The sequence below is a fragment of the Typha angustifolia genome, chromosome 13, assembly GCF_048772165.1.
Source record: "Typha angustifolia cultivar Huaian chromosome 13, ASM4877216v1, whole genome shotgun sequence".
Lineage (NCBI taxonomy): Eukaryota > Viridiplantae > Streptophyta > Magnoliopsida > Poales > Typhaceae > Typha > Typha angustifolia.
The window spans coordinates 12,664,635-12,677,823 of NC_133251.1; the positions used below are offsets into that span (position 1 = coordinate 12,664,635).

A 13,189-nucleotide genomic window follows, 5' to 3' on the forward strand; every position below is an offset into this window, starting at 1 on the left:
GAATATGCATATTCCTTATGAGCATGCTGTGTAGGAATGACATTCGGGCCGGGTTCGAGCCGGACTAGAATATTCTAATCCTTTACCGCCCACTAGCCTATTACATATTATACTTGTGTTGGGTATAATGGCTCTAACATAATGCATTAAATATAAAAATTATTTAATTTTATTGGGCCGAGTTTAATGGGCTTATATGAAGATCTCATGATGCAGCATTTTTGTGATTAGTTTTTTAATCTCAATGACCCTTAAGGTTAATCTTTCTGTCATAGTGAACAACCAAATATATGTGTGAACATCTACAGGATGTGTTCAAATAGCCAAAATAAGCTCTCTATATATGTGAACGTAGTGCGAATGGCTACAGGGTGCGTTTGAACGGGCCTAGAGTACTTTCAAACACTTTGTTCAAACGGCAGACTAAATAGTTAAATGCAAAGTGCTTGTTCCGGTGCCTTTAAGTAAAATTTCATACTTCTTCAACCATCATAACACCGTTTAGGCATTTCAATAATGACTCTAAAATTATTTTGAATACTTTAATTTTAAAATTAATCTTTTACTTTAATATTCTTCATCAAATATCACATTCCTTATACATATACTCATACATAAAATCTAGGCATATTACATGAATATAAATTATATTTTAAAATATAATTTGTTAATTACATAAGTAGAACTAAACCTAACAAAATCTAATATATTTTTACCAGCTTCTTTACAAACTTGAAGTTATCTACTATTTTAAAATATTCCACCAAAAAATATGGTGAATCTAATGACTAACAAATATACACATTTATAATCTAAAATAATATATAAAAAAGATAATATACATATATATATAATTTTTAAAATAATGTATTTATATAATATAAATATCATATTAATAATTATAGCTCATATGTAACAATAAGAGAAAACATATTAAGCATCATACCGCTTGCTCTCTAAATGTCTAAAAGTAATATATTATTGTAATTAATATGACTCACTCTCATGTAGCTACAGTGCCACACACCTTGATATATAATAAATTTCTTCAGTTGGAGTAGTAAATAGTAGTCGTGATGGACTCCATTAATTTAAGGAACTCAAGCAGGGATGCGTTGGAGGAACAACAAGGCAATGATGTCCTTGAGCTCAATAGAATTCGTGTATGAATCAACGTACTTGTACATGGCTTCTACCATCCGGCTATAATTGGCAGGTCGTTTAAGAATTGGCATAGGAACTGCTGTTGGCTTGAGGAATGCTTGATTTGTAGTCTTCCATGCGTCTTCCATCGAAGTTTGGAGCTTCTTCGTTGCTACCTCCATTGTTGAGTTGTATTCCTTCATATAGTTGTCCATTGAGGTCACAAAATGTCCTCTCTTACGTTCAAGCTGCAAAAATTTATAAATTTGTTCGTAGTAGTCTTTAGCAATTAATACTAAGAATCTAAGGATGATATGTATAGGTTATCTAAGAGCTAGTATGCATGATTAATTTTGTGTTTACTATCCTTATGATCTATATTCTCTATATATATCCGCGCTTTATTTTATTTTCCACTGTTGTTTGCAATATTTAAATTAAAGTATAATGATTGCATTCCTTATTCACATTCTTTTTTAAAATGTTATCGGAGGTCACGCGGATAAGAATTGAGAATTATAGAGCCAACTCAAAATGTAAAAGAGTAAATACCTCGGCTGAGACGACATCATCCAAGAATCGAGAAATCATACTTGAAGCTTTCACAATATCAGGAAATGTAGCAACCCACTCGAACGCCTCCTTTGTTGCTACATCGCCCATCCCGACAAAAGAAGCACAAGCCAGCATTCGATAGCATGTGGTAACCATGAAACGTTTAAATGCTCTTCAAAGGTTGGGACAAAGTCAATGGCATACCCTTCAACTTCTTGGAGATAACATTTTGCTAATTTCTTTAACTGCAACGAGCAAAATATATGTAATACTAATTCTTCAGGATGTACAAGGTAATTAAGAACCATAAGTGTACGTATTAAGATGATCTACGATCCCAAAATTTTAAGGTAAGGTAAGAAGGATAGCTATAGTATACTTCTTCTATCAGGTAAGAAACATGATATTTCTCCTCGGGTGCTAGTTCATCCTCAAATTCTTTGTTTGTGTTGACAAGTTTGAGAAAGTAATGCTTCAAATACTCAGGTAGCTGCTCAGCAGCCTCTGTATCCCACCTGTACACAGTTACCACTTTTTACGTGTTATAAAATGTGGAATCATGTACTATAAATCTATTCATTATTCATTTTAAGAATATGAGTAAAATAGATTTAATAAAAATTGATGAAAATAGAAAAAAAATTTAAAAAAATTATCTCTACACACATGACCGACATGAGGCCGTGCCAATCGGTACAACTCGACACGGGAGTGTGCCATTGGCACACCTCCCGTGCAAGTGTCATGTCTCTACCGGCATGGCAAGTGTCGATCGGCATGGGACGTGCTGACCGGCACGGTTATCCATGGCATACATGAAATATATCCAGTATAACAAGTTAGTTTTTTTTCTTTGTTTTTGTCCTAAAATTTCTTATACATCTACTGCTAATTAGATTTGTGTTGAATGTTCTTATTGGTTTGGTGAACTTGTTTTTTATTTTTGGGTATTTCTTTAGGAGCTTCTGTTGAAATCAAACGGACAACAGAGTTGGTGGATATAAGTTTTTAGGTATTTACATATAACAATCAGCATAGTAATAGAGTTGCTAGAATAAAAAATGGTCAAGTTTTTCTTATTGAAAATAGAAGAAAATCATGCAGCCTAATATAAATACTAGTTTATGATGCCATTTTTAAGTGCATGCTTTCAATTTTAGTATCCATAGATCTAGAAATAACCAGAGAGTCTTGTGTATAGTTGTTTTGCGGTGACAAAGTTTTGAAATGAGATATGTAAATAAATAGTGCATGAGCGTTGAGATTATATAAATGGTGTTTGCATGTAATTTGTTTGTTTATACTGACTAGTTAAATGCACATAAAAAGTATATTACATACTGTGTGTCGTTTAAACTGGACTTTCCCTATAGAGATATACATCCAAACCACCGTGCATCACATCTTACAATATGCCTCATTTTAGAGTGACAAAGAAATGAACTTAGAAGTTGGAACATGATCAGGTGTCTTAGAATCTTAATGAAAGATAATATATATATATATATATATATATATATATATATATATATAATATTCAAAATAATGTATTTGTACAGCATAAACGTCATATTAATAACTGTAGCTTATATGTATTAATGACATAAAACATATTAAACATCACATCAATTGCTCTCCTAAACACATTAAATCATTTGGCAACTCGGGCTCGCCGAGTCCGATCTACAAACTCTATCAAAAACAAACCAAAATCGATCAAAGCAAATGACACAATTGGAATAACTTCTATTCATAGGCTAGTTACATACTGATATCCATCAAATCATATGCCACGGTACACAGTACATAACTTTTGCAATTAATATGATTCACTCTCATGTAGCCACACACCTTGATATATAATAAATTTCTTCGGTTGGAGTAGTAAATAGTAGTCATAATGGACTCCATTAATTTAAAGAACTCAAGCAGGAATGCGTTGAAGGAACAACAAGGTAATGATGTCTTTGAGCTCAGTAGAATTCGTGTATGAATCAACATACTTGTATATGACTTCTATCTATCATCCGGCTGTAATTGGCAAGTCGTTCAAGAATTGGCATGGGAACTGCTGTTGGCTTGAGGAATGCTTGATTTGTAGTCTTCCATGAGTCTTCCACCAAAGTTTGAAGCTTCTTCGTTGCTACCTCCTCTGTTGTGTTGTATTCCTTCATGTAGCTATCCATCAAGGTCACAAAATGTCCTCTCTTACGTTCAAACTGTGAAAATTCACAAATTTATACGTTTATAATAAGAACTAAAGATGACATATATAGGTTATCTAAGAGTTAGTACGCATGATTAATTTTGTGTTTACTTAGCGTTACGATCCATATTCTCTCTCTCTCTCTCTCTCTCTCTCTCTCTATATATATATATATATATCCACGCTTTATTTTTATTTTTATTTTTATTTTTTGCAAAAATCATATTAAAGTATAATGATTGCATTCCTTAGTGACAATTTTTTTTTAAAAAAAATAATCAAAGGTCTCAGTTTTGATAAGATAATGCAGAGGGTCATGCGGATAAGAATTGAGAATTATTGAGCAAACTCAAAATGTGAAAGAGTAATTAATTACCTCGGCTGAGACGATATCATCCAAGAATCGACCGATCATACTCGAAGCTTTCACAATATCAGGAAATGTAGCAACCCACTCAAACACCTCCTTTGTTGCTACACCGTCCATCCGGACAAAAGAAGCACAAGCCAGAATTCGATGGCCTGAGGTAACCAGTGAAACGTTTAAATGCTCTTCAAAGGTTGGGACAAAGTCAATGGCATACCATTCAACTTCTTGGAGATAACATTTTGCTAACTTCTTTAACTGCAACAAGCAAAATATATGTAGTACTAGTGCATTAATTCTTCAGGATGTACAAGATAATTAAGAACCATAAGTGTACGTATTAAGATGATCTGCGATCCCAAAATTTTAAGGTAAGGTAAGAAGGATAGCTATAGTATATTTCTTCTATCAGGTAAGAAACACGATATTTCTCCTCGGGTGCTAGTTCATCCTCAAATTCTTTGTAGGTGTTGACAAGTTTGAGAAAGTAATGCTTCAAATACTCAGGTAGTTGCTCAGCAGCCTCTGTATCCCACCTATACACAGTTACCACTTTTTAGCAGAATCATGTACTATAAATATATTAATCATTCATTTTCAGATGAGGAAAAGAAAGAATATTTGTACGTAATTGTGAAGCATATATAGCTTAAGAAGTTCTTTCTCTTTACTTTGGGAGTCATTCACATAATTGATTTGGAAAATTATTTGACTTTAGCTTGCAAATAGAACATAATTTTTCTCCAGATAATAGCTCCTGAAGGTGGATTGATAAAGACGATCAGTACGTAGTTCTATATGATGACTGCATATTTATATCACTCATGTTCATATATTGTCTCAATTAACTAATTAGTAGTTAAATATAACAATAGCATCAATTGAATGATGAGGAGTCGTATGCAGTCAATTGAGATAATTAATATAGACCTCTGTATCGCATCAGTAAGCTGTCGACACTCCTCCAAAGTTGCATAGACGTCGTAAGTATCATCCAGGATAGATAGGAGGCCAATCACTTTCGTAGTCATCAAACGAGAGCGAGAATAGTGGGGCTCAAAAAGTACTCCTACGATCCAAAAATAACACTCCACTATGCGATCCCGAGCGTATCCTAACTTTAGAAGATCTGATTCCTTCCACCATCTGCAATTTGAATTACAATATTAGATGAAACTTATACCAATTTCATAGAGAGGAATAGGATGCAATATATAGCATTCAGATAGTATTCAAGTTGGCATTACGCAGTCCTACTGCGGCAAAATAGCAGGAACACAGCCGTACTGCTTTAGTGTAATTTATCGGTCATACTACTGAGAGAAGTTGAGCGAGCAACTTACAGAGTTATAATCTTCAACTCCTCACATTGAATAGACTGCACCAGATTGAAATCCAACTTTGCAAGCTCTAGGACCGAGTTGTTACATGCATCCTCCGCTTCGTATTCGGAAATGTAACGTCTTGCCTCTAGTCTCTTCATCCTCCTAAACAACGGCGTTTCAAGAAAGCGTGACACTTGCGGCGCTAGAGGATGCTCCAAACTTTTCTGCATAGATTTCAGATGGTTCTTAGTGAACAAAATGGCCTCCTCGAGTATGTCCTCTCCGTGAATGCCAAGGTAAGCTGCATTATATAGGCTCAATAAGCCCCTCGGATCATCAGCTAAGGTTGCTTTGAAACTGCTGTTGCCGTCTTTGAACTTGCTAAATTCATCTGCAAAATCACTTATGTTTCTCCATAACTTGCTTTATATTAACAAGAAGTCTGACTAATTAAACTAATTCAAAAGGAAATGCGAATTTGTTGCTGCTCGTCATAATTCAAGGCTAAAGTAAAATGTAAAGTTAATGTATATATATATAATAAAGTAAACTGTAAATTTAAGGTATATATATATATATATAGAGAGAGAGAGAGAGAGAGAGAGAGAGAGAGAGAGAGTTACCAGCAGGGACACGATAGCCTTGTTGTCTGAGCAACCTAAACCGGAGAGAAACAGCATCGAGCTCGGAGCTTTCGAATTTGGCATCATAGGCATGGCTTAATACCTCGTCAATCTCCTTTTCAAAGTGATAAGCTATGCCGAGATGTTGGATCGCATCAATCAAACGAAACTTTTCAACCAAATCAGTAGCAGATACTAGTTTTCCCCTTACTTCTTCCTTCAGTTCTTCAATCCTTTGCCTTATCCATGAATCCGACTTCTGTAACATGAAAGCAATTTATTTCAAATTAAGGCGATCAGGCAATCTTAGGCCTTTTAATTAGCAGTTGAGTTACAAAGAGATGTCAGAAAGGAAGTTTAATTTAATTTATGCATGCGTGCGTGCCTGTGGAGCAATCTCCTGCCTTTTGATTAGCAGTTGGTTTACAAAGAAATGCAGAAAGGAAGTTTAATTTAATTTATACATGCGTGCATGCCTGTTGAGAAAGAGAGGTTGGCTTGTAAGTTGCAAAAAAGTCACCCCAAAGCGTGGGATGATAGCCTGCAGACTTGCGACCAACTTTTGCAGGATAAATGGCCAGAGGAGTACTCTCCATCTTTCAAAATGATCTTCAGATGTTGCTCTCTATTAACAAATGAAACAACTTATTGAGAAATACTCTGGAAAGCCTTGTGCCCTCCTGCACATATTTATAATGTTGATAAATAATTAGTGATCAGATTTTCTCTGATGAGACTACAGTGAAATGGTTCAAAGTTTAAATTTTAGCGGCCCTGATCAAATTAGAACATTATTAAATTTTCATGATTAGATTTTTGCCGGTAAGATTATACTCAAATGATTAAAAGAGCTTATGTGTAAGTACTTTTGAGTTTGAATTTCAACAAATTTTAACTTCTGTAAATACTCCATTAATCAATTTTCAATTATTTCGGTCCCACGATATCGTAGTTTTGTTATAAAAAATAATGTCGGTTTGAAATATGGAAAACATGCACAAATGACCCAGATGATGTCGAATTGTCGATTCATTAGCTACTAGGGTGGCAGGATTATGAAAAATTAAGAAATGGTCTTGTCCATTTGTGGTATGTAGGTTGTTGTGTTTTTGCGCACAAGTAAAATGAACCTAATGAAGGCGTGAGCAACAAACTTACTTCGAAAAAGTTGTCCTCGCCCACTATCATAGAGATTAAAATGTATACGTGGAGATTGCATGCATAATTTTAATCTCAAATAATTATTGTAAAAACAAAATGCTATTTTGGTGGCTCGGCTCGGTTGATTAATGACTCGATCAAACAGTAACTTAAAAAATAACTCGACAGCGTGACAACTTGGAGCGATATCTCAGCAGTATTTAATTCGGAGTAATAATTCAGCAACATACACGATTTAAATTTTAGACCGTACAATTTAATAAATTGGCTAAAATTCGGTAAAATCTAAGATTGTGTTTACTTGTAAATTAAGAGTAGAGTAGGCATAATTATTTTAATTTTTAATATTAGAAGATGATAGCTAATACTAGTATAGGTTATTCTAATATTTAGTTCAATACTAGTATAATGAGTAATAATTATATTTAATGAGATATAAAGTTGATATTAAAGTGTTGAAGAATAATAAAATTGTATTGAGAATTGGTGATGTTTTGAACTAAATGATGAAAATATCTTGGAATGTATGTTAAATTAGTAAGTAAATAGAATTTTTATTCTATTGCGAACTTAATGAATTTCGTAAAATCGTATTATACTGTATTTAACGCATACTTCCCCGCATTTCTCTTTTTCCTTGCATTGTCCGTAGGAAACAATATTTCTAAATTTTCTCGCATTTATTGTGACAAACTTCCCCACACTAACACTAATTCTCTGCATGATATATGTTTTTGTACACATTATATTTTACCTCACCTTACTCAGTAGAAAAGAAATTACAACTACGCATTGAACAACCCTACTTCTCAGCACTCACAATTTTTCCGTATCGTCCCCAACCCCACATGGCAAGCTCTAGACATCAACTGCACCAACGATAGATATGACAATTACAGTCAAAAATCTCAAACATATGCAAATCATAAAGAAAAAAAATATTAGACGAGATTTATGTAGTTTGACGATGTGCCTATATCCACAGGTAATGTAAATTTTCAATCCCCTTAATATAATAAGTATTTTCTCTCTTAAAAGTCTCTTGCTTAGGTTACTCTAAATCTATTTTAATGATATCTATAAGACTGACATACGAAAGTAAAACTTCGTCCAATATTAGAAAGGCTATTAGAGTGCGTTGGAACGCCATCTTGTGAGTCAATGCTTCTGAGACACCATTGGAATGCACTTCAAACTGCCTGTAGAATTGGAAAACATGCACTTACTGAAATGCCGGGCGATGTCGACAGGAGTACAGTAATAAGTTACTTTGTATATTATTCTCCGTCACTCTTCACTGCTGCTCTAGTATTTTATCTGTTTAGAAGAGTCTAATCGATGTCAATTACACAGATGAAATTATGTCACCACCAACCACTTGGTCATAAGGGCTTCGTACGTAGAGCTTACTCAGCATGACATAACGCTCCTGTCCATTTTTGGGGCCGGAGTAAGCTTCAGTAGGGACGCTGTAGTCTGTTGGTAGGTGATAAGTGTTAATCAAAAATAGATAGGGTGCTGTGGTGCACAAGTAATAAAGTTGTCGGATATCTCTCCAATAATTAACGAGGACGCGGAATCAAATCTATACTCAAAACGTTATGATGAACAAAAATTGGGATGGGTGTTAATCAAAAATTGGTAAGATGTTGTGGTGCACGACTTAAATGAATGCTTGAGCAACTCTAATAATTAGGGAGGACGTAGAATTAACTCTTACCCCAAATGAATGTTAAGAATGAAAAATTATTCTATGGTTTAGTATTTAGCTTGAGAATTTGGTTTGACTCAACTTGGTTGATGTCATTACTCTCAGCAATGCTACATATATAGCTTAAATTTTAGACTATACGACTTATTACTATTGCTGCTAAAATTAGGTACAGCTTAAACTATTAGTGTAGCCCATATCTAATCTTGGGAATCTTAACGTCAAAACATAATGAGGTGAAGTTAAAAACATATTATCCTTGGGATCTGTGCAGGTTGGGATCTATGCAGGCTTGTGCACACTGTAGAGTGTAGATTAGAAGTTAAAAATTATGGATACATGGTTCAAAGTCTAGTGTATTTGTAAGGCGTGGACCGTAGAGTTTTTTCGTATGATATTTATATGAATTGTCTGAAAAAAAAAAGATGTCAAATAAAAAATAAAAGAGTTTCAGATTTAAAGTAGAAAATCCGATTAGAAGAGACGGCAATCTATCAAATACCTTGAAAGCGATTCAAGATTTTTCCACTTTAGTCCACTCAAGCCTTCGAACAGCTGATGAGCGGAACTTTTGAACAGTGTAGTAGAAAAAGAGAGTTGTGAATATAGTGAAATTTCGTCAAACATATGGTGGGTAGTTGCTCGCGGGCACAGTGCTGCTGCTGTCAGAATTGAAGAGATGAGACCATGGTGGCATGATCAAGAGCAACAACCTGCGAAGGACTGCTACACTGCTGCTGCTGAACAAAAAGAGGGTGGAGACCGGTGGCTGTGCTGTTGCTGTTGAAAATAGTGGCAGCTGCGGCTGCCATTGTTGCTGTTATTGCAGAAGCTGCGGCTTTGCTATGGCAGTTGCTACTGCACTTGTAGGGAACTAGCGCCGAGGAAGAGGAAGACGACGGGATAACCAAGCTCAAGGAGGCCGAAACGCACACAGTTGTTGCAACTACTGTGTTTGCAGCGGAGGTGGAGGTGGAGGCTGCGGCTGCTGCAGCAGTGGCTGCTGTAGTGGCAGCAAGCTCGAGGAGTGAGGGGGCAGCTCTCGAGCTTGACGATGGTGGAAAAAAAGATCAAAGAGGGAGATGGAGAGAGCAAAAGACTATTGAAGAATGAGAGATCCAACTTAAAATGCCCTTAGAGATCGGAAAACTCTTATACCATGAAATGATAATAGGTTTACTTTATACAAAGTCACCATGAAATAAGATAAATAAATAAAATATAAATCTAATAACTCTAATAAGTATTAGAGCAGAGAAAGATAAATTTCTGACAAGAAAGAAAAATCAGAGAAATATATCAAAGTTTGTGATGGAAAGAGAGATAGAAGAAGAGAAAGGAGAAAGATAAGGCAATCAAATCTGACTTTGAACCAACTCCTTAATTTTTCCATATCTAAGTTAAAGTCTTGTAAAATGTTGGCAACTACTAATAGATTGACTAATTAACTGACTTTGTTGTGAATCTAGTTACGACTGTTTGAATCAAAGATAAATAGATAATAGACTGAATAATGCCCAAAGTTATACCAAGTTACCAACTGAATTTAACTCTAGAAAAAGGAAAAGAACACCATGTAAAAGATTACTTTTGATGTTATAGGCTTATAGGTACAATTTTATGTAACATAGATTTCCTTCTTTTAGTTCAACTAATAATATCTAGTGTGTTCTCTTTCTAATCTGAGTATACCACAGGTAAGGGGTATGGACAAGGGGCTAGCCCTCTCCTTATTACTGGGGACATCTGGTCCATCCAACCACAAACTACTAGGGCACTTGTCTGTCTCATACATGGGCCACATGGTCTATTACTAAAAATATTGTTTCATGCACATAAGGGAAATTAAGACTGAGAATGTCTCATAACTCCATGAGATCCCTAACCAATTGTATTGTGTATGGACCGGTACTATTGGAAAACTAATAATAAGACTATAATATTAGCACTTGAGAAATGGTAATACCTAATTTGAGGCATCATTATATGCTTTTGTGCAATATCCCTGACATTAAACTCACTTTTTTAGACAACTAGCAGATCTTTGATATATTTGATTTACATGACTCTGTTTAAATACCTTAACATAGCTGATGATATGCAGGCTCATGGTTACAAGCATAAAAACAAGTCGTTGGAGGATATTGTGCATTCAACTAGGAAGAAGAATGCAGAGCTAATAGGCTTTGATGAAAATCCCATTGTAATACAGAATGATAACTCCATTCATATTGAGAAGCTACAGATCCAGGAAAAAGAAGAGAATAACTCCTCTCTCCAATGGACCAATGCAGCTTGTTTGTCTTCCAACTGTAAAGCCTCTGTTTCTTCAAGAATAGGTGGGGGTTGTAAGGTTGACAACAGCAAGATCAGCATCGGAAGCAACGACCAACATGAACTAGTCATACAGCAATATGATCTTTCTAATGGGGTGGCAACGGATAGCAAACTAAATGGGATCACTAGTATGTTAATTCTTACTCCTGATGATCTTATGAATAAAATAGTGAGAGTTTATGTTGAAAAGAATGGCAATTCATAAACATAGCAGTTGATAATGTTACTTTTACTGAATAGGTTCTGTGGATCACAAAATGGCAAGGTCGCCTATTTGAATTCTGTGCTGCCAATTATTGTCCTCCTCCTTTTTCTGAATGTTGTAAAGATGAAGGACCAAGCCATCTAAGAATGTAAGCTTTATACTTGCTGATGTTCCATAAAAAGCTAATTCTCAAGACTCGGATTATTGTAGTTTGAGTTACAACTCCAGTCAGAAAGGAGCTAGTATATTGAAAGAAAGTAATGCTGGACGCTATTTAATAATATACGTGTTGTCAGTATCAAAGCTTAATAGAAACTGTGATAAACAATCCTCTCTGTCTGTCTGCTATGCCTTGATGTTAGAGTGATGGTAGTGGTAATAACCCTGATAAATGCTAACAATCCATAAGTTATCGTGCCATTGGCACAAATAGATTGTAAGTAAGCATATCCTAGTTAAATTGCATACTATCTGTACCAATTAGGTTCTGTCAGAACATTTGCAATTTCTGATGTCTTATGTAGATCTAGGGGTTTCTTCACCAAATTCACTATTCACCTCAGCGAAATTTATTTCTCATCCATCTGATATATTACTGTTTGTCTTTTATATATGCAGGTTCACTTACAAGGTTATTGTGCACATCAAAGGAGTTACATCAACTTGTTTGGAGTGCTACAGTGAACCTAAGCTGCAAAACAAAGCTGCACAAGAACATGCTGCAGAAGGGGCCTTGGTGGTATCTCAAACAACTAGGTTACCCTACCTAAACCCTAAGATCCATTTACCACCACACTATAATTTTCTCCCCTACTTTAGGAGTAACTTTGATTGGCCTTTTACCATGAATAGCACATCTATCAGTTTGGTTGTATATAACGGCTAACCTAGTTAGGCTGGACTAGACCTTTTCTGGCAGCCTCATTTATCTTCCTCATGGGACGTAACTTTAGGTTCACAAAGTCTAGTCAACTAGCCCAATATGCATAGAAAAAAATTGTACATAACAAACCTCATGTGTAGAGTGAGATATTTTGTTTTTGTGTATGTCTGTTCTTCTTATTTTCTCTCCTTAGACAGTGGGGAAGATCCCCACCTATTTCTCATGTAGATCTAGTTGGAGACAATCTTAAGCTCCTCTACTTTCTTCTCTTCTCGAAAGATTGCCTTTCTCAATAATGAAACTATTTCAGTAAACAATTTTGTTATGTTAGGATAAATGTACAGTGAAATGTACTAATTAGGTTGTGTTCTCTTGTGGAATAAGGGTAAGTAGACATAACTATTCTAATTTTTAATATTAGAAGAAGAGAGCTAATATTAGTATAAGCTATTTTAATGTTTAATTCAATATTAATATAAAAAGTAATAATTACATTTGATGTGGCATAAAGTTAATATGAAAGTATTGGAAATTAATGATGTTTTAAACCAAATAATGAAAATACCATTAAGCCATCGGGAAATAATATTTTCAAAACTTCCCCGCATTATACAGGTACACGAGGTTATATCCTCGCACTGTGTAGGTACTGGGGTTATAACCACCCTAATAC

General features: G+C 35.0%; 1 protein-coding gene and 1 long non-coding RNA gene across 2 annotated transcripts; one reads left to right on the top strand and one right to left on the bottom strand.

The window, feature by feature from the left end:
- Positions 1-1,100: 1,100 nt before the first annotated feature.
- On the bottom strand, positions 1,101-6,864 carry LOC140773257 (alpha-humulene synthase-like). Its single transcript, XM_073115736.1, has 11 exons — positions 6,684-6,864; positions 6,220-6,478; positions 5,615-5,987; positions 5,202-5,417; positions 4,619-4,807; positions 4,281-4,569; positions 3,702-3,917; positions 3,040-3,065; positions 2,078-2,213; positions 1,798-1,943; positions 1,101-1,446 (listed from the first exon to the last, which is right to left on the bottom strand). The coding sequence occupies exons 1-11, from the start codon at positions 6,813-6,815 to the stop codon at positions 1,101-1,103; spliced, it is 2,328 nt and encodes a 775-aa protein (XP_072971837.1). The 5' UTR covers positions 6,816-6,864.
- A 4,447-nt stretch (positions 6,865-11,311) lies between these two features.
- Positions 11,312-12,286, top strand: LOC140774900 (uncharacterized). Its single transcript, XR_012106663.1, has 3 exons — positions 11,312-11,556; positions 11,669-11,781; positions 12,252-12,286. It is a non-coding gene; the product is annotated as an uncharacterized lncRNA (long non-coding RNA).
- Positions 12,287-13,189: the final 903 nt, after the last annotated feature.

Excerpts from the sequence above, each read along its gene's own strand:
- LOC140773257 (XM_073115736.1), bottom strand. The coding sequence starts at position 6,815 with ATGGAGAGTACTCCTCTGGCCATTTATCCTGCAAAAGTTGGTCGCAAG. Across the intron at positions 6,479-6,683 it reads CTCAACAGGCATGCACGCAT|AAGTCGGATTCATGGATAAG; the intron begins GTATAAATTAAA and ends TTCATGTTACAG. Across the intron at positions 4,808-5,201 it reads CTTACTGATGCGATACAGAG|GTGGGATACAGAGGCTGCTG; the intron begins GTCTATATTAAT and ends AACTGTGTATAG.